Source organism: Ooceraea biroi, chromosome 1 (genome assembly GCF_003672135.1).
Source record: "Ooceraea biroi isolate clonal line C1 chromosome 1, Obir_v5.4, whole genome shotgun sequence".
NCBI lineage: Eukaryota > Metazoa > Arthropoda > Insecta > Hymenoptera > Formicidae > Ooceraea > Ooceraea biroi.
This window is the reverse complement of record NC_039506.1, coordinates 20,876,713-20,896,573: the sequence shown is the minus strand read 5'-3', so window position 1 is coordinate 20,896,573 and position 19,861 is coordinate 20,876,713. Positions and strand designations below refer to the sequence as shown.

General features: G+C 46.0%; 2 protein-coding genes across 4 annotated transcripts in view; one reads left to right on the top strand and one right to left on the bottom strand.

The window, feature by feature from the left end:
- LOC105278518 (probable serine/threonine-protein kinase DDB_G0267686) overlaps positions 1-19,861 on the bottom strand; it is a 133,263-nt gene that overhangs the window by 71,775 nt on the left and 41,627 nt on the right. Inside the window, exon 1 of one of the 2 annotated variants that reach the window (XM_011337667.3) lies at positions 6,252-9,166. The exons of the other annotated variant lie outside the window; for it this stretch is intronic. The gene's annotated coding sequence lies outside the window, so the exon portion shown is untranslated. Of the gene's footprint in view, positions 1-6,251; positions 9,167-19,861 lie in introns of those variants that run through there. 2 annotated transcript variants of the gene reach the window in all.
- LOC105278516 lies at positions 11,434-17,922 on the top strand. 2 transcript variants are annotated; one of them, XM_011337663.3, is made up of 4 exons: positions 11,434-14,196; positions 14,934-15,358; positions 15,626-16,222; positions 16,468-17,922. In XM_011337663.3, exons 2-3 carry the CDS (start codon positions 14,937-14,939, stop codon positions 16,212-16,214), a joined length of 1,011 nt encoding a protein of 336 aa, XP_011335965.1. In that variant the 5' UTR covers positions 11,434-14,196; positions 14,934-14,936; the 3' UTR covers positions 16,215-16,222; positions 16,468-17,922. The 2 variants fall into 2 exon arrangements, with proteins under 2 accessions (XP_011335965.1, XP_026830181.1); XM_026974380.1 differs by having other exon boundaries at positions 15,626-17,922.

The following is a 19,861-nucleotide window of genomic DNA, read 5'->3' as shown; positions in this document are numbered from 1 at the left end:
TGTTCGCGACGCTTCTTGCCACGCAGAGTTACGTAACATCCCTAATTTCTTTACGGCTCTTTCTGGCAGAAGAACAGCTTGCAGGAAAGTGGAATCAACCACTATAAGACGTGGAGCGTGCCAGAATTCTTCTAGCGTGATGAAGAAGCGCGCGTAGACAGCGCGTTTCGCTTTTCGTGTGCATCGAGCATTCTCAACGCGAGCGAGCTACGAAAGAAGCCATGATGGCAAGCGTACAGAGACCCGAAGGGGATGGAAAAGTTTTTCTAGAGTTTCTGATCCGTGAAAAGCAGCGATTAAGCGATTTATAAGTGCAACCTCTATCGCCGGATCGCCCGTATCCGCTCGCAGCGTTGCTCGCGCCGTGCAAGCCTTACCCTTTCCTGTCTACGTCACCCTTCGGCTTCGTCGTCTTTGCGATAATTCCCTTGACGCGGGGCTTTTGAGGCTCACACGATGCCTCGGTCGCTTTCACGATTTAATATGATTCGCATGGCAAAGACGAAGCAGTTGGGAACGCAAAGAAGCCGTCGCCTGCAGCGATTATTGCTTCTTTTCGCGGATGCGACTGTAACGCGCGATGATGAGAATTTTAAATAACAGTTTTGTGACTCGCCAGTCGGCGGTCGCTTCAAAGTCTCAATGTGATGCGCCACGAGTGTCGTATGGGAGCCAGATGGCTAGCTATTTCACCGGGATACATGAAAACTAAAACTACCAACGCGTGCCACTTTATTCGGTCGCGAGATGCCCTTCGGGAAGTGCTCGATCAGAAATGAGAAACTTCTGTCGCGGAAACTCGGAACTCTCCTCGGAAGATTCGGATCAATCGCGAAACTTGATGTCGCGGACCGTTGTTGAGAACGTAACACGCGAAAGTTTTGATGAAAAATCGATGGTGGAAACGCGTGGTTCCCGGAAAAACACGAGGAACATGATACAAGCAAGCAGAAACCGCATGCCATGTGTAATTTATGATCAAAGTGAGATTTACGATAAAAGATAAAATACGCGAGTCGATTGATAGTAACGTAAGAATGATCGACACCTTGGTAATGTGACGTGAAATATGCAACGCGACACACGTATTCCTACCGCCAAATAAATCAGAAAAACCGAATTCTTAGACGTGGAACGCGTAGCGAATGATCGATCCTGGAGTAACGCGAGGAAGAACCGAATTACACGGTACGTTAAGGACCTTCCGCGAGCACATCAATCTGGATCTGGTCCGCAAGATCTCAACCCCCATCCAACCACTCCGGTCTCCCCGTGCAACTGCATCGGGGACGCAGTGAGTCACGCCGCTTTATTGCGTCGTTTCGCCGCCTAGCGAAATCGATAGAAATGACATCATGGCCGGATCATCGCGGCTAAAATAGCTGATTCAGACGATCCACAATGGAGCACGCGTGGGTGTTGCGCGTCGCTTTTTATTAGCGATTGTTATTCTCTTGTGCAAACCGAGTAGAAGACTGATAATTAATAACTAATAATAGCTGCGGCAGGATCGAGTTTGTGTATGTGTCGCGCTTTCCGCACGATTCTTCCATTAATTACACCGTATACATATCGTAAATCCGATTAATTATATTTTCCTATTCATTAATTATCCTTCTCCAAGACGTGGTCACTTCTTTTCATCCTCGCAAAAGCCAATTTCAACGCGGAACGAGAACGTCTTGTTGCATATCGAGGCGCATCGAGACCGGATATGGAGGTTTCCAGAGGTCTCCGGAATGGAGATTATTTACGACAGAGGTGCACGGTCGTCTTCCCATCCCGAATTCGATTAACGAGCGCATTTGCGAGTCCTTATCCCTCGGACCATGTTTCAAAACTAGGAGGGAGATCGAGAAGCCTCTGGAGCGAGATTGGAGTCGCGCCAACTCGAGCTGCGCACGGTACGTACAAAGATTTGACAGATCTCCCAAGTTCCCGCGAGCAACTTTCCGCACTGCGGGGTCGTTGGGGGGTGCTCGGTAAACGGGGACCACTGCGGGGGTGTCCGTATGACGACGTTGATAACCGGAACGCCAGACAACGACACGGAGTGGAGGAATTCCACGTCCCCGGCGCCCCGATGTTTGCGTTTCTGATTGGCCAACACGACTCGCCCACATCGCTCCTTCTTCTCTTCTTTTTCTTCTTTTCTCTTTCTCTCTTTCGCGTTTTTTCTATCTTTCTTGCTCGCTCGATGATTTCGTCCTTCCTCTTTTCTTCTCTCGTCTCGTTAAACTGCTCTCTATAACCGGAGAGATAACGCTCTTCAGATATCCCGTCGCCCCTTCTTCACCCCTCATTTGCCGACCTAATGATGCAATTATTTCTTATCTCACGGATCCACTACGTCTGGCGATGATAGGGCACGAATTACGGAAACGGTGAACGATTGGTGAAAAGCGCTTTCCGAAGCGACAAATAATTGGTCGACGGTAGAACGATACATTACAATTAATCTTTCTCGATGGGTCAGATGTGGTTTCCTGTTGCATCATGACGAACGACGGATCGACGAGAATCTCGGAGGGATCAGGATCAGCGAAAACAACGCTGGACCGAGCCGCGCGAGTATCCGAAACTCACGAGGCGTGTCGCAATTACCTGCAAACGGAGCGCCAGGCCTTTCAACCCCGTCCACCGATTACAGACAAGCGTAATACGAAACGAGAAGGGCAGCGCCGTTTTCGAGAGGCAATGCGGAATTTTTTAACGCTCGAGCGCTCAAAAGTTGAACCGCGAAAGAGTTTAGGGAGGCCGGCCAGCAAGCCGCAAAAGCGTGCCGGAGAGAGGCACGGCACAACAAAAGGAGGGCACACACGTTAAAACGAGGAGTTCCGTGGCGGACGAGGAGGACGAGGAGAAGGAAGAGGCACAGCAGAGAGAATGGCATTCCCGAAATGCAAGGGCGTTTTTACGTGCCAAGGGTGAGAGGGCTGGTTTGTAACATTCGCGATGCGCGCGTGTGCGTATACGTGTGCACGTATATTTTTTTCCTGCCTCTCTTGAACGCGGGGATCGCTATAAATATGTCGCTGGCACTAGACTAGGCAAGGACCCCGCTATTCCCATGACGCAAGCCTTCGTCGTCGATGCGTAACGGATCCCAACGGGGATGCACGGGGCACTCTGGGTGTCTTTTTAACCACAGTTCCGTCGGCCAATGTGAAAACAATTTTTCCTCGGCGAGAAAATCGAGGGAGCTTGCGGTTCGTCGTGTTTCAACGAATTTTAACGTATCGCCGGGACTAAGCTAATATTAAAATTCTTTTAGAGCTTCGCGCGGACTTAAACGAAGAATGTAAATTCTATCGGTATTTCTTCTCCCTTAAAGCTCACTTCCTCGGAAGCTGAGTTTTTTAATTACACTTTTAGATTATAGAGTCTTTTATCATTTTTGATGAAATTTTAAATCTTTAATATTTCTCTTTCTTTATCGAAAATCAATTCCAGATTGACCGACAAAGTTCGTAGACATTACATGGGTTTAAAGTGTTTTGTGTTATTCAAACACATTTCGCGCCAACCAGCTGTCGTATGGCACGAAAGCAACCTCGGCGGTTGCTTTATGGCGTTTAAATCGACGGTGAACGCGGTTTTACGCTTTGCGATGTCATAAACGGGATATAATATCAGAATTAGCACCGCGCGCGATTCCACGCTGCATCATTTATGATATAATAAAAAAAAAAATGCGGATTTTTACATCTTAACACTTTGAGATTTTCTAGATTCTCGCGAAAGAGACTTGCGTCACATCATTATATCTAATCTGCGTTGATAAGAATAATAACGTAATAAGAAAACTTTTTTCTGTTCCAAAAAATATTTTGCTAATAAGCGACAATTTACAATTTGCAGAAACTAAGAAACATAAAATAAATACAATAAAAGATATATATTTCTTCAAAAATAGAGGAAGCAATTTCGAAAATTGCTGTGCGACTATGTGGAAATCCTACGTTTCCTCGATTTCAACAACGACGTTGTGTAAGTTTCTCCGGAAGAAAAGTTGTATCTATATGCACTCTGGGGACAACTCCGCTCCGCGAAAGATGTCAGCAAATTGCATTTGCCAGCGACAAGGATATGATGCCTGTAGATATAACGAGAGTATGTACGTGTGTGCAACTATGTGCTCGCTCCTCCGGAGCTGGTTTCGTTCGAGCAAAAGCAGATCGTACTGTCCCTGTGATTGTACCATAACTGTCTGTGACATGCATAATTATCGAGCTATTCATGCGAAGATAATGCGTCCCGATCGCTCGGCCAGTAATGATTCGCCAAATTTGCATTCGATAAATGAATCCGATACGCTCGTGTGCTTCGCACGGATGACAAATGCGGGAACAATAATGATCAAGAAAAGAGAAGAATCTAGTTTAGCACTTGGTCTCTTTTCAAGTTCGCGAACTGGATTGCCATTCGTATTAAGCGCGCATCGATGCGATTACTGCTGGATGGAGATCAGGGCTTCGTTGCACATGAAATGCAGCATCGCCGATGGTCCATAACTCCCATTTGAATGCAGAAAGTTTTGTCCGGCGCAATCGGGCCACTCAAACGAGCACACGTGCATGTCGATGGGACTCACAGGTATACGGCTGTGTGGGCGGCGTGGTTTGCGCATCCAGTGCAGAGCAGTGATATTTCAATATTTTCCAAGCGTTTAAATTGTCGGCCCAAAATAATTGATAATATTTTTACCACAGTTTTCGCCCTCGACGCCACTGCGGAATTATTTATAATCTGTGACGGAAAAACGACGACGAAAGAGTCGATTTATAAAAGTCGCATTGTTGAAACGCCGCATGAAATAAAAAGTTTGCATCGTTACGAATTTATCTTGGACCACGTAAAAATAATATTTAGTAGTCCAAACGTGAACGCCGCGCGTCGTAATATCGATTCGCTGGCGTCCGAGAGTGATTCTATCCGCGTTATATCACGTTACGTGCATCAAATACAAATAACAATTTCGCAAAGCGCTGCTCGCTGTACCGTACGGAGTGAGCGAGCAGGAAAGAGAGGAAGAGAGAAATTGCGAAACACTGGCAATTCGTTCAACATATCGCAGCTATAGCGCCGACAACCATAAAAGCGCGATACTTGCGTGGCAGCTTTGCCAGAGCGCGGCATCCCGTGTAGAAAGTTTCTCGGCTTTAAAGTTGCTCTCTCATGCACGAGCGCGAAACAACGATGCGTTATGGTGAAGGAGGAGTTGCTTGAACTCCCTCGCTCGGATATCGTCGTCCTATATATCCCTGCAAGCTCATACGTCCCATTGACGTTCCGGCGAAACGCGGCCAGCGGCCTGGGATGCATCGTGCTCCGACATGGCAGTGCAATTATTCCCGCGAGATCCGGCTGCACGATGCCCGTTCCACGAGCGCTGCTGCTCATGATGTTTCCAAAAATAAAAATCGTCCCAACCCGGTGTCGACATGACGTTTTTTCACCGACGCGGATCGGAATGTTGTGTGACAGTGGGAATCGCTGATTTGAAATACGGGATTAAGGGATGAAGCGTTGTCAAGCTGCCCGCGGCGGTCGGATAACGCTCTCATTCTGATGAATCAAGAGAAAGTTGTGAACAAATTTGTGTGTACAGAAAGAAGCAAGATATATTAAAGCAATCGACGCATTCTTCACAATTTGATTCGACAACAAGGTTCTACTTTGTTATCACAGGTATGACAGAAAGAGAGAGAGAGAGATTTGGAATTTGGTTTTGATTTTATATCACGTTCATTACAGAACTGTTAATTTCAAAGGTACAAATCGCTCGATAGAGATGAATCATGTTCGTCTACGCGTTTACTCTGATTGCACCAGCCACAGAACCCACCCACGTGTTCACAAGTACATCTTTCATTGCGAGAGCTGCATATATCGTCGTTATATGTACATTTCCGAACATCCTGCACGAAGCGTCGAGAAGATCTCAATCCTCTTAGCCGGGAAACAAATCGTCAAAGATACTCGTCCAGTGCAATCGGGATCGCCAACGTCGCAGCTGGCTCGAATTTCATGTCGCTGAGGGTTGAACGGACTCGAGTTACGGCAGGGGATGACAGGCGCTCGTACGCGGAAGGCGGAAGCGTGTGTGGTACCGACGTGAACGTGTGCGTACATGCGGGTGCGTGCGCGAAACGTCGTCGCGCCGTGTCAGCGTTTCCTGTCCAAGAATATGAAACACACAATCGCGGCAGGACAGCAGGCAGACAAGCTGGCTGCTGGAATGGACTCACCTTTGCCGGCGGGGTGCGTGGCTCCGAAATGCCCTCGGCTGCGAGGAATGCTCGGGGTTGTCCGCGGTCGGCACAGACCGGACAGCGCGGCGTGGATGTTAGACACAGGTGCAATACCTCGAATGATGCGGCTACGCCGCTCGAGTGGTCGGTGTGGACTGCAGAAAAGCCCGCAGATGATATCAGAGACCTAGGGGTGACTGCATGACATCATCGCCGGCCAATCCGCGCGGTCCGGCCAGGGCGCACGCGCCTCCACCCTCCGACGCGTCGGAGTTGCTTGCGATATATCGCAATCGATTGCGGTTCACCCTCCCCGACTTGGCGCCCACGACGACAGAGCTCTCTGCCGGCGAGAGATTCACCCTCGGCTTCGAAAAGTGGCGCCAAACGTGGCGAGAGTTCTCGTTTGTTAAGCAAGTGTCGATTACTGGAAGCTTTTGTCAATTTGACGACAGCTCTTGTTCTTTTCTTTATTTTCTTGATTTTTGACGATGTCGAAAGTATTTTTGTAATTGCAAGTTTCTTTCTGTTGTTATTGACAGTGTCCTAATTTTCGTTGCTAATATTCTTGTAATTCTTTAGTCCTTGTTAACGAGGATTAAACAAATAAAAAACTGTTATTACAAATAACTACAAGCGTATTGGTACCAAAAAATTTCAGATCTTGCCAATACATGATCAAACAATTCGCCAAATCTTGATGCCTGATATTCTTGATAATAAAATCTCGAACGTGAATGAGGGATATCGCTTGTCACACTGTCAAGACGTAACACGGATAGATAACAGATAAGCCGATATCGAGAGAGAGAAGCTAACACACAAATCTTATCGGAGTAACGTTCGATAAAAGCGTTTTGCATACGTAGCGATGTTGCTCGGCGACAACAAGTAAGCTCCTTTGCCGCTCCGCAAGCTGCGCTGAAATATGTAAAATTATTCCTGCATTCGCGGCGCGGAGACGTTTCCGAAGCATCGGAATACCGTATTCCCGGTTGCTCACGGACATCCCTCCGTTAGGAGCACATGATGCAGACACGTGCGCGAACGAGGTTGTAGGTGCGAAGAGGGCTTGCGTCAAAGGACATTATCATACTCGTGAATACAAAAGTCTCCCTCGTGAAGCGTGAACTCACTGAGCGATTATAGAGAGCGAGTCGGCGCTGTGTCGAGGAACATCGTCGAGAAACGGTAGTGCAAAGTCGCCTAATTTTCTAGAGAAATTTTGCGCATTTACAATCAGACTGCGAAGATTCTCCACTCTTTATTCTTGAAAGACGTCTCCAATACAAGACACACCCTCGAGCCTCTTAAACGCATGGAAGAAATGAATATCACGGAATACCGTGGAGTAGCGCCGCGGAAAACCGACCGTTTTCTCGAATACCTGGTACATGACAGCCTCAGCCGCGGGAGCATCCATCAATCCCGGAAAAACGTCGGTCCCCGCGCAAACAATGGGATCCTGATACCTCCCGAATCGATTTCGCGTTCCGTGACTTTGATTCTCGGATGTCGGAGGGCGGCGTATCCGGCGTGCTTATGAAACTACAAGCGATACACACGTGGCTACACATGTCGGGAGTTTCGTTCCCTCGGAGCTCACATGCTCGCGAATGTGGTATGAGGAATGGCCGAATTATGCGACATATTGCGCGATTCGAATCCGCCCTCTTCTCGAACATAGTCGGATATTCGCGAGAGAAAGGCGCTGTTTATAAGCGAGGGGAAGGCATTGTCTCGACTGATCGTGAAGGCAGACCTTCTAATTTTTAACATCAAAGATTTTTAACATTGAAGATGTTAAAAATTGAAAGGTTTCATGCGATACCGAGGCGATCGCCAGATACTCCAAAACGTAGGGGTACAAATCAATCTCATCAACCCCAGTAATTTGTGTAATATTTGTACGTGAAAATCATAATTCATAAGTAATTGTACCTTGTTACGATCTGAGCTTAATAATTATCTCGTGCAAAAAGCTAACAAAGGTTCAAATTGTAGCCTCACGATGGGATTTTGAGAGAGATCGATCGTGGTCCGCGCGTAAGCTGGAAATATGTTCGAATCAATCACGCGGGACCAGTCGCGAGATTAAGCTCCACAACGGCCGCAACGCTCGGTCTCCTTTATTGATCAGCGATGCTTTGCCGCTCTCCGAAATCTCCACGGGCCGAGCGATTGGAGATTAGGAGGCTAATGTGCGGATAGCTAATGCGGCGGAGAGTGTGCAAAGGGTAGATCAGCAGTTTTAGGAAACGACAGCAAATCGAAAACTGAAAGCGATATAATTATCGATGAGTTGCAATGTTATTAATTAATATTTCTATTAATATTATTACGATTTTATTAATATTAATATCACTATTATTAATAACTGTAATTATTATATAAATTATGACTTTGTATGTACCGATATTAATAAGATTATTGATGTGACGCATGTAAAACACATTAACCCATTAACGCCTGAAAGTCCAAAATTTTCTGCTTACTTTTGACTCTCTTGAATGCCTATCAAATCATGAGCAATTTGACCAACAATGTATATTCTACTATTTTTGGGTATGCTCTTTCCGAATCCGTCGTTATATTTGAGTTTTGTCGACGTGGAAAACAAATATGGCTGTCTTAATAAAAAGAAATACGAAAAAAACAGTATTTTGGAGAAAAAATCTGTTTTTGGAATGGGATGGGAGTAGAAATGAAGTTAAGACCCCGTCCATCGATGGATAAAATAGTTGTACTTTAAAGATGCACATAAACAGAAGGTCGAAAACATCATGGCGGTGCCAAATGACGGCAAAATCAAGGAAATTTGTCAAATACAGCATTTTTTCGATACAATTCAACGATAATCGAGATTTTTACATCTAATTCATGATTCTAAATGATAAATTCGATACGTCTACTTGATATTAGTTGATAGTTTCACTCTTAAAAATAGCGAACTCTACAGGGTGTCCCGGGTTTTAACCGACAAACTGCGGGAACATATTCTATTAGGTTGGCAAATAAGTTCGTTCGGTTTTTGCTTCGGTGCAACTTCTTTCCAATTCACTCTTGTTTTTCTCGATACTATCGCGCAACTTCAGAGTGCATTTAAAAGTACATGTTTCACATAACCTTTCTGTAAATTTTGGTTTGACTAACATCAATATTGTGTGTGCTGCGTAGCTGTAAAAATGAAAGTAAATAACGTGCATTATCGTCATATTTTGCTCTATTATTTCAAGAAGAGCAAACGAGCTGCAAAGGCTCATAAAAAGATATGCCGTGTTTATGGAGATGATGCCTTAACAGAACGCGTATGTCAAAAGTGGTTCACCAAATTCCGTTCTGGAGATTTTGACGTCAATGATGCGCCTCGCTCCGGTCGCCCGATCGAGATTGATTCAAGTAATGTCAAAGCTATCATCGATAAAAATCCATCCCAATCGGTGCGAGAGATTGCTACAGCACTTAATATATCTCATATAAAGCGTAGAAAACAATTTGCGCCAACTGGAATACGTTTCTCGGCTCAATGTGTGGGTGCCGCATGAATTAACCGAGGCCAACTTGGCCACTCGCATATCCATCTGTGATTTGCTGCGGAAACGTCAAGAAAACGATCAATTTTTGAAGCGGTTAGTGACAGGAGATGAAAAATGGGTCGTCTATGAGAATGTAACGCGGAAAAGATCATGGGGACACAGCAGCGAGCCACCACAAACAACCTCGAAGGCAGGATTGCATCCGAAGAAGATCATGCTCTCCGTATGGTGGGATTTCAAAGGTGTCACTTACTACGAGCTGTTACCGTCAAGCAAAACAATTGATTCAACCATATACTGCTCGCAGTTAACAAAATTGGACCAAGCACTCCGCAAAAAACGTCCAGAATTGATAAATCGAAAAGGTGTTGTCTTCCACCACAATAACGCCAGACCTCACACATCATTGACAACTCGGAACAAATTACTCAGTCTTGGCTGGGATGTTTTGCCTCATCCTGCGTATTCACCGGACCTGGCCCCTTCCGATTATCATTTATTCCGGTCGTTGCAAAACTCTTTAAACGGAAAAATCTTCAAGGATGAAGAGAACGTCAAAAGACACCTGGATTGGTTTTTCGCCGATAAGCCTCAGATGTTTTACGAACGCGGCATAATGAAGTTGGTGGAAAGATGGCAAGAAGTCATCAATAAAAATGGTCAATATATAATTGATTAAAATTTATTTCGTGTATCAAAAAAATTGTATTTTATTCCACCTTAAAAAACCGAACCAACTTATTTGCCAACCCAATACTAGTGGAAATAAGAAAAAATTCTTATATCGAGTTTGCTTAGAAATGCTTTATTACAAAGTTATAAACCAATATTGAAAAGGAATATGAGATAAGTAACAACGGAACATAGTGTAGAATTTGGAAGGTCGAAGATGTTTATGTTATGTGTATTCACACGTATTCATGTTCACTATGTTGAAACGATTCAGTATGATTGTTACTTTCACAACAGTAACTGTTAGATTTCAATCGTCGTGTGAACTAGCAATTACTATCAGAATGCCAAAAGTGTTTTCAAATGAGGAATACACTGATATTCATTTCGTGTACGGATTCTGTGATGGAAATGCACGAGCTGCCGTACGAGAGTATCAACGTAGATTTCCTAACAGGAGAGTACCAGATAGATTTAAAGCAACGAATTACTAATTCAGTTACTGAGATGCAACAAAATTTCAGGAATGTCGTACTGTAACAAATTCTGTACTACGTCGATGTCTAGCTCGTATCGATGTGCAAGGACAACATTTTGAAATGCGTCACTAAATCATTGCGTACATAATTTTTATTTTTGTGAAAAAATCCGTTGTTACTTATCTCATATTTCTTTTCAATATTGGTTTATAACTTTGTAATAAAGCATTTCTAAGCAAACTCGATATAAGAATTTTTTCTTATTTCCACTAGTAGAATATGCTCCCGCAGTTTGTCGGTTAAAACCCGGGACACCCTGTAGAGTTCGCTATTTTTAAGAGTGAAACTATCAACTAATATCAAGTAGACGTATCGAATTTATCATTTAGAATCATGAATTAGATGTAAAAATCTCGATTATCGTTGAATTGTATCGAAAAAATGCTGTATTTGACAAATTTCCTTGATTTTGCCGTCATTTGGCACCGCCATGATGTTTTCAACCTTCTGTTTATGTGCATCTTTAAAGTACAACTATTTTATCCATCGATGGACGGGGTCTTAACTTCATTTCTACTCCCATCCCATTCCAAAAACAGAGATTTTTTCTCCAAAATACTGTTTTTTTCGTATTTCTTTTTATTAAGACAGCCATATTTGTTTTCCACGTCGACAAAACTCAAATATAACGACGGATTCGGAAAGAGCATACCCAAAAATAGTAGAATATACATTGTTGGTCAAATTGCTCATGATTTGATAGGCATTCAAGAGAGTCAAAAGTAAGCAGAAAATTTTGGACTTTCAGGCGTTAATGGGTTAATGTTAACGTACGCGTCCAAGAGATGAAGCTTGAGTAAGAACCCTTAAAATGACCTGAATCTTTGTACGAGGTCTCATTGGCCCTGACACTTGCCCCTACCTAGAGTGGATGATGACGGGCGTTTTTCACCAACTTGATGAGCTACCTCAAAGTTGGCCGCGCAAATATCATGTTCGGTCGCCTCGTATGCGTGCACAGCAAGACGAGGCTAGAAATCGCGCGATTGCCGCGTATGGGATTTCACGGAGAAAAAATTTGATGGCGCAATATCGCCGGCGAACAGGGCAGTAAGAATAAATTGACGTCTTGAAAGAAGCTCAGGGTGCTTGAATGCACTGTGCCCCGTCGTGCGCCGTCGCGGGCTTATTTCGCCCCGTTTCTCGGTGCGTATACGTACTGCCACAATGCTCTTCTCCCTTTCTCGGTACGTCAGCGGAGGGTGAATTGAGTGGCGCAAGAGAAATTTATTGAGCGGACCTTGCGGATCTCCTTTGCGCTACTCGCTGCTGCGTTCTCCGTCGACGTGCAACCGCGACAAACAATGGAACGACTAAAAAATGGCTAAAGAATGTCGAAGAATGAAACTTTAGAATTATTTAGCAATTAAAAGAATCAGAATTTTTGAGCCGCGGATGGTCGCAAATGGTCAGCACCGCGGTGGAATGCTGAATGCAGTATTCAATTTGGAATTCCTCGGAGCCATTGCTGTGACCCGACGCGTGTTTCCATCTCGCAGATTTACATAAGTGACTTATGGTCAGCGAGTATTACCCCCGTCGTGACGGGCGGGTCGTTCGGTCGTATCTTTGATGCGACGTTGGTGCGGGGATTTAAATGAGGGACGGTCGTTATGGGACCCGGTGTGGAATATCACACGGGAGTGTCTGGTTTCGTCATTTGCGCTATATTCGCGCGTTTGAAAAATCGAACCGGCATGACTCCTCCCGGCTGTTCGCCGAGCGAACTTTATTCTTTATCGTAAATAGTTGCGATGTGTACACGCGGCAATATGCACATGTCGATACATTTTACCGAGATTTTATCGTTTCACCGCTCCTTCACCCTCGCGCCAGCGTAGTTTGTACGCTTTTAACGAACAAGATGAGACTCGATGGAAAATATCAGCGAGTGGGAGAACTCATTAAGAGTGCGTCATTGTAACAAAATATACATATCCCGTGGGCGGTAATGAATGAATCTCGATGTTGCGTAATCACGCGATTAATTAACTCGACAATACTTCCCTAACGGAGTGACTGCGGCTTTCGATTTAGCCGCCGAAATTATATTTATTAAATGCAGAAAATTCATTTCCACAGCGCGATGTTGAACCGCCTGGATGGCAAACGCACTTGCCCAGCTGTGCGCATCGGCGTTTGCAAATTACATTAATCTCCGTGGAGATAACGATTGCCGTATGTACACAGCAAGATCAAATCTTGCGGAATCGGCAGAATTTTTGCGGCGATATACGGCGAACGCGAGAGATCGTAAATCTCATTCAAAGATTATGAATCGCCGCGGAGCAGACGTGCGAGAAATGTGACGCGTTACATTTACACGAATGTCGTTGATTTTTCATGCGTGATTAGCCGTCACCGTTCAACGAGCGCGCGATTTAATCAGCGACTGAAATTCATCATGATGATTGCGACTTCTGCATCCGCACCGACGACGAAACGCGACTTTTCCGCATGTACGTGATATTTCTGATTCCCGGCGTTTTTTTTCTTCTCGTCTACGATCCTTTGAATAATTCGAGGTCGATTTTTCCTCGAGACGAAATTGCGAGGCCTTCGTATTTCTGCGGGAAAGAGCAACGATTTCATTATAATTCGGTCGAAGGATCCGCGCGCGAGAAATCCCCGCGATATTGCGCGCGTTCTGTATATTAAAATGTGTATCGGGCCGCGTATGAATAATAATCGTTAATTAATTCCAGGCACGACGCGAGCAAAACGATCCGCTGGCGGAAAAGCACCGCCGCCTTACATTTCCAATTTTTCACGCGCACGTATATGTGTGTGTGTGTGCGGGCATGATAAATACGACCACGCGACGGCTGCTTTTCGGTGATGCGAAGTGCATAGCAACGAGAAAGAGGATTTTTTATTCTCTATCACGCTTTCTCTCTCTCTCTCTCTGTCTTTCTCTCTCATCCGTGATCGCGGATTGTCCCGGGCTGACGTTTTATCTGGCGCAGCAAAACGCGGAGCAAACGGTTCTCCATCATGAGCGAAATGTTTTATCAGATAAAGACCGCGCTATCGGTCTCGCCAGATAAGGGAACGGTGACAGACCGACGATGACACACGACGCCCGTGCTTTCGAAGTGTACGTGTCGCTCCGGCTATTTTTTTTCTCCAGTTCCCCATCGCACGTGTAATTCCCGTCTCTATCGTTGTGCGGACTACGAAATACGAGTAGATAAGGTGAGTGGTATCATCATTTATTGCGTCAAATTTTGCAATTACACGTCAAAGTAACTGCATTGTAATAACTACATTGCAAAACGCGCATTATTGCAGTGAACGCCGTAACGAGAAATGCCGATAGTGAAGTTGCACAATCTTGCGGAAATCGAGTCGACGATTTACGAGGTTCCTCGAAGGGCGATCTGATGTTCGAAATATGTTTCGGCGGAACCGAGTTTGTCGGTTTATTCGTGTCGCGCAATTCACGAAGAGGCAAGCGACGTGTACGCGACCGTAGGTGAAATGGCAGAGAACCGGATGGGGATCAGGTGTTCGCGCGATCGTGATAGTTATCAGATATAAAATTCAAGAGCGACCAACACTTGATCAAATAATCGCGGCTCTCGATATCTGAACGGGCGCGCTCGCATCCGTCCTAATCCCGTTTGCACTTTAGCGCTACGACCCTTCTCTTAAGTCCTCCATCACTCTATATTGAATTGCACATAAATCCTCATCGCAAACGGGCAACTTCGAGCCCGCGACCCCGTGAGAGAGCACGAAGTAATTTCTCTTCATCTCCTCGCGCGATAGGAACCAAGAGCGGGCCAAAAGGCTCCTCTCTCTTTCTCTTTCTCTCTCTTGCGGTCCACCAAAGCAGAAGCAGATTCGTCTCAATCTCGCGCGCGAGATACCAGTAAGCAGAACATCGAAGGGATACGGCGGTGCTAAATGACCCCTCCTTCTGTCGACAGGTCATGGACGCGTTGTATCCGAATCTCTACGACCGTTTCAAGACCGAGGGCCTCTGCCCCGTGTGTCTGATGGAGATGGAGCTCATGCCTAGGTACTCGTGCGTGAACGGTCACACCATGTGCCACCGTTGCAAGCCTTACTACTTTGGCTGTCCCACGTGCCTGGCGCCGTTGAACGTGGAAACCATGCCGCCGCACGTAGACGTAGCACCCTCGTCGGCGCACCCCTTACCGTACCCCCGGCACCATATCGGCGACCATACCCCCAGCGCGCCGTCCATGAACGACTTCCTGGACCACGAAAGAGCTTGGGACGAACCGTCGAGAACGTCGTCGGGAGATCAACGGCTCGAATCCTGCTCGTACACTCATCTGGGATGCTGGATAAAGGTGCCAGAGCATCTACGGACGCTTCACGAGTCGAGGTAAAGCGAACTTGCTTGTAATATCAGTGTAAAAATTTATCGCTATTTTATTAATTATTCACAGATCGAATTCAGCAATTGTAATGTAATTATAATTGCTTTGCAAGCGTTTTACTTCAAATATAAATTTGCGTGTGAGTCAATGTTCAGCTTTTGTCACCATGTTGTTACTTTTTATTTGTCCTAATTCAGACGAATTTAATCGAGATAAATTTAAACGTTTCATTTTTAGTTTCAATTGTAATCTAACTATAATTATAATTTCAGATGCCAGTTTCGACCGCATCTCGAGGAGGAGCACATGCCGACGGATCTTCGTCACGGTCACGACGATTTGGTAGAGTGCTCGTTCACCGCAGCCGGATGTCGAGTACGGACGGTGCCATGGAGGCGCGGCATCCACGAAAAGTATTGCATGTACAAGAATAATTTCCAAGCAGTGGACGACCTCAGCGAGAATCTCGCGTCCACGACTTTCGCTGATAACGATTATGGCAGCGATCCCGACGAGCTGGTGCAGTGCAGGTTCAGACGCTACGGCTGCATGGTGAGCATGCCAAGGAGGCGGAAATACACGCACGAGCAGAAGTGCAACTACAAGAGCAATCAAAGGGACGTGGACGATGGTTTCTTTCCTTATCCGGCCGAACCGGAATTGGATCCCGAGGAGCAGCTAGAATGCAGATGGTCCGAGTATGGGTGTAGAATTAAACCGAAGCGGTGCCGCAAGCCAATTCACGAGGACAAGTGCAATTACAGGATGGAGGAATGCGCGTACAAGGACTACGGCTGTAACGCCATTTTCACGCCCGCCCGAAAATACGCGCACGAGAGCACCTGCAGCTTCGCCAATTAAACTAAACGGTATCAATTAGTGGTATAATTATTGCGTAAAATGTGTGCTTAAAGCAGGAGGAGCTACGAAACATCTCTTTAAACTCTCATTTCGCCGGCGAGTAAAATTAGCCGAATAGCGGTATCCGCTGAAGCGCCTTCTTGATCTTCGCAGCTCGTAGAACAGAGATCGTGAATCGCCTTTGAGAGGCTCGATTAATCAGTAACTATTGCGTTCACCAGTTGGAAATGTACATTCCTGCTTTCTGTTGCAGCGAACGAATATAATTGCAGCGTCGATGTCAATGAATACCGAACAAACTTGGCGATTCTGTTAATCGAGCGTCCATCAAAATTTCTCGAGCTACAATTAAACAACAATTGACAACAGCAAAGTGGATCTCTTGTCATCGGCAGTACAACGTCGAGACGTGAAGTCGATTTCGCTGAACCCATTAACGGCGATTTTCGAGAACCCATGGGATAATATGGGAGAAGATTATTTACTCTCTCTCCGTCTCGTTGCCGTCCCATTCCGGCGCGAGATAGCGAGGCTCGCGCCTATCGTTTGGGGGATGATCTTAAGCATGATCGCCCGGGATGAGGGAGTGATGGCGCGGCTGGGATATCCAACACCTGCAAGCTAATGGCGGGCCTCCCCATGCACCCAGGATCACACTCACCACCGCATCAGCCGATGAAACGACACCTACACGCTTATGGCGGTCCATTTATAACGTCGGCGTGTGCAAGGGATGAGAGCGAGTTGCGTCTCGCTGTGCGATTACGCACGATACATCCCGACGCCTCGGAGCGACTGTCTCGAAGTCAATAGCGCATGTCAGCAACAGTTATTGCGGTAGTCTTTAGTTTATTATATCTAGTTTTAGTCGTTAGAACGAGTGAGAGAGTTGAAAGCGATTTTGTAGGTAATAATTTGTGATTTAAGTGGTCCCAAGATCCAGACGGTGATCCAGTAAGAGTACAGATTATCGTCGAGCTCTGCGAAATATTTTACGTATCGAATTGTTCTAAACTAAATATAATTTTTCTCGATAGTGGTGCTATCACCCTTGCATTATGTAGGCGGCTAGCAGATAGTGTAGGTCGATGGTTTACTCGATGTAGCGTCTGTAAGCAAATATTGGAAAATCAGCAAGGTTCAACGCCTGCAAATAAAGGGCGCAAACGAAGGTCGAAATCTATTTCTTGCGCCATGAAAATCTGAGACTCTCCCATGGGGTAGAGGTGCGCACCTTCGTCCCTGCTGGATAAATATCGAATGGACCGTGTCGTGGGAAACTCTTGTCCGTTCACGACGCGAGCGAGTACGTCATCCCGACCGGTCAGAACTTTAACTGTGCGGCGTCCGACGGCCGAAGGGATGCAGGGACTGTTTTACATAGTAAAGATCAAGGAAGACCTGCCTCTCTGACCAATGGTCGCCTTAAAGAGGATACCGCCCGCATCCATGGTCGCATGAAAAGCGAACGCACTTCCAAATTATATCCGGAAACAATCAAGGCGGCTGTTATTCAAAGCGATGTCACCCTCTTGATCGCCACCCTTTACCTCGTCTAATTACGTTTCAGACTGTTCGCTGATTTTTAATCAACCGCTTCACAAAGAGAGCGCACACTTCTCAAGGAAGATGTTCCGTTTCGATCTCGCACTCGATCTCTCGTTGCGATTGAATATTGCAAGAATCTTAAATGTTACATATATAGGCATTATTTCGCATGCTGTTGGATTTCTATTATCAAGTAATGCAATGTTTATGTTTTTCTTTTCTTTTCTTCGATAACAGATAAAGCAGACAAAATTAAAGGAGAGCATTAAATTGCATGAATCGCAAGCAGACGTCCGCTGCGCGATCTCATGAATCACGAAAACGTGGCAGTACATTAATACACAGATTTTTCGTCATTTCTATGTAAAGCAGCAAGGCGAAAGGAAAAGTTGACGAGTCTGGGTGAGAGAGGAGCGATTATCGAGCGGAGGTTAATGGCTTTTTTTCTTCATTAAAATCTTCCTCGCATAAATTAATAAGCCGATTAGCGTTTGGACGACGACGGATAAGGAGACGACGTATTTGAGAGGCCTCGTTGGTAGGCGGAATAGATACGAGCACGACGAGCTAATACCAGTGGGTTGAAACGAGGGGGGACGGTGGGGGAGGAAGAGAGAACGCGAGTAAATTGCACCCCTGGGACGAGCCTGACGAGTGGTGCGAAGGACCGCGGCAAGCCAGAAGTCAGCCAACTTTAATTAAGACAGCGTTGCAGACTACTTGTAGACACGAGACTCGACGTAAGAAGCCGGGAAGGCTTCGTGCGGATATTCTTTTTGCTAGCTGCGTGAACTAACAATCTCGTGACCAGAGGCGGCTCGATCTAACTGTTCGGCCATCGATCACCGGCGATTCAGATGAACGTGGAACGTGTCGATTCCATGCCGAGAGATTCAGGCAGGCCGCGTTTTCCCACGTAAATACCTCACGCCAAAAATTGAAAGCGCTCGCATCCCTTACGAACGGCCGCAGCGATAATCGCTGCGGCACGCGAGCTCTATAATTCACACGAGTCGGCGTTAGAAGAGAGAAGAAGAGGGGAGATAGCCGAGCACGATGATGGTATCTCAATTTCGTTAGGACGCAATCATGTCGACGCACCGAACGTAACGAACAAATCCGCGTAACTGATCGGTTCTGATCGGAGCGTCTGATCGCGCGGCACGTACGCTATTATCGTTGTCGGACCGCGGCGTGCAGACCTGCACAAGCTTGATGCATCAAGATTTATGCGAACAAACATCCGTCACAGAGAAATCCGGAAATCCGGCGTCAGTTGCGCAATGCGCAACGGTTAAATACCGTTTGTAGAACACTGAGATTATTGAACGTTAAAATAGTACAATATTAATTTACTTTTTGGTGTCTCGGCAGCAAACTTCCTCCGCGCAGAATTAAAATTCTTAATACAACCTTTTCGCGCTGCCAAGGGAAACAAACGCACGCGGGGAGTGCATTCATGACGGTGAAAGTGCCGACCGAGGAAGAGGTACGTCTCGAGGAAAAAGCGAATTTAATGAAACGAGAAAAACCCCGGTGAAGGTGTATTTGTAATGCAAATTCCGAGTCGACGTCTCCCGGGGGGACGAAAAATGAAAGGCTCGAAACAGGCGGGAACGAAATCGAGCGTCCCATCGCTCTCACTAATCCGATTCCGAATTCTTCGTCGACGGTCCGCCCGCTCGTCCGCTCGTCGGCCGAATCACGTTCCCGACGCTGCAAGCCTCGGCAAAAAATTCCTAATTTTCCTCTCCTTAATTACCTTGGGGATTCGAGTCGCTCCTTCGAATCGCGGGAGGGCCACGCGACATCTTGCAAATACTCATTATCCAAAAATCACGTTCTGATTAAAATTCGTCAACTCGCGCTGCACGCGTGTCTTCATAGCGCTTTGACTCATAGCTTCTTGATTCTTTTCTTTATTCATTTCATCGCCATTCAGCGCGACTACAAGTTCCAGCCTCAACGAGCCAGCACTTACACGGCGAAGGAAGCGTAGGAGTGCAAAACAACCATCGAGAGAGGATCGAAGGAATCATTATTTACTCCGAAAGTCGACTATTGTCCGCTCTCGGCGAACGCATTGTCGAATTAAGAGC

Excerpts from the sequence above, each read along its gene's own strand:
- LOC105278516 (XM_011337663.3), top strand. The coding sequence starts at position 14,937 with ATGGACGCGTTGTATCCGAATCTCTACGACCGTTTCAAGACCGAGGGC. Across the intron at positions 15,359-15,625 it reads CGGACGCTTCACGAGTCGAG|ATGCCAGTTTCGACCGCATC; the intron begins GTAAAGCGAACT and ends TTATAATTTCAG.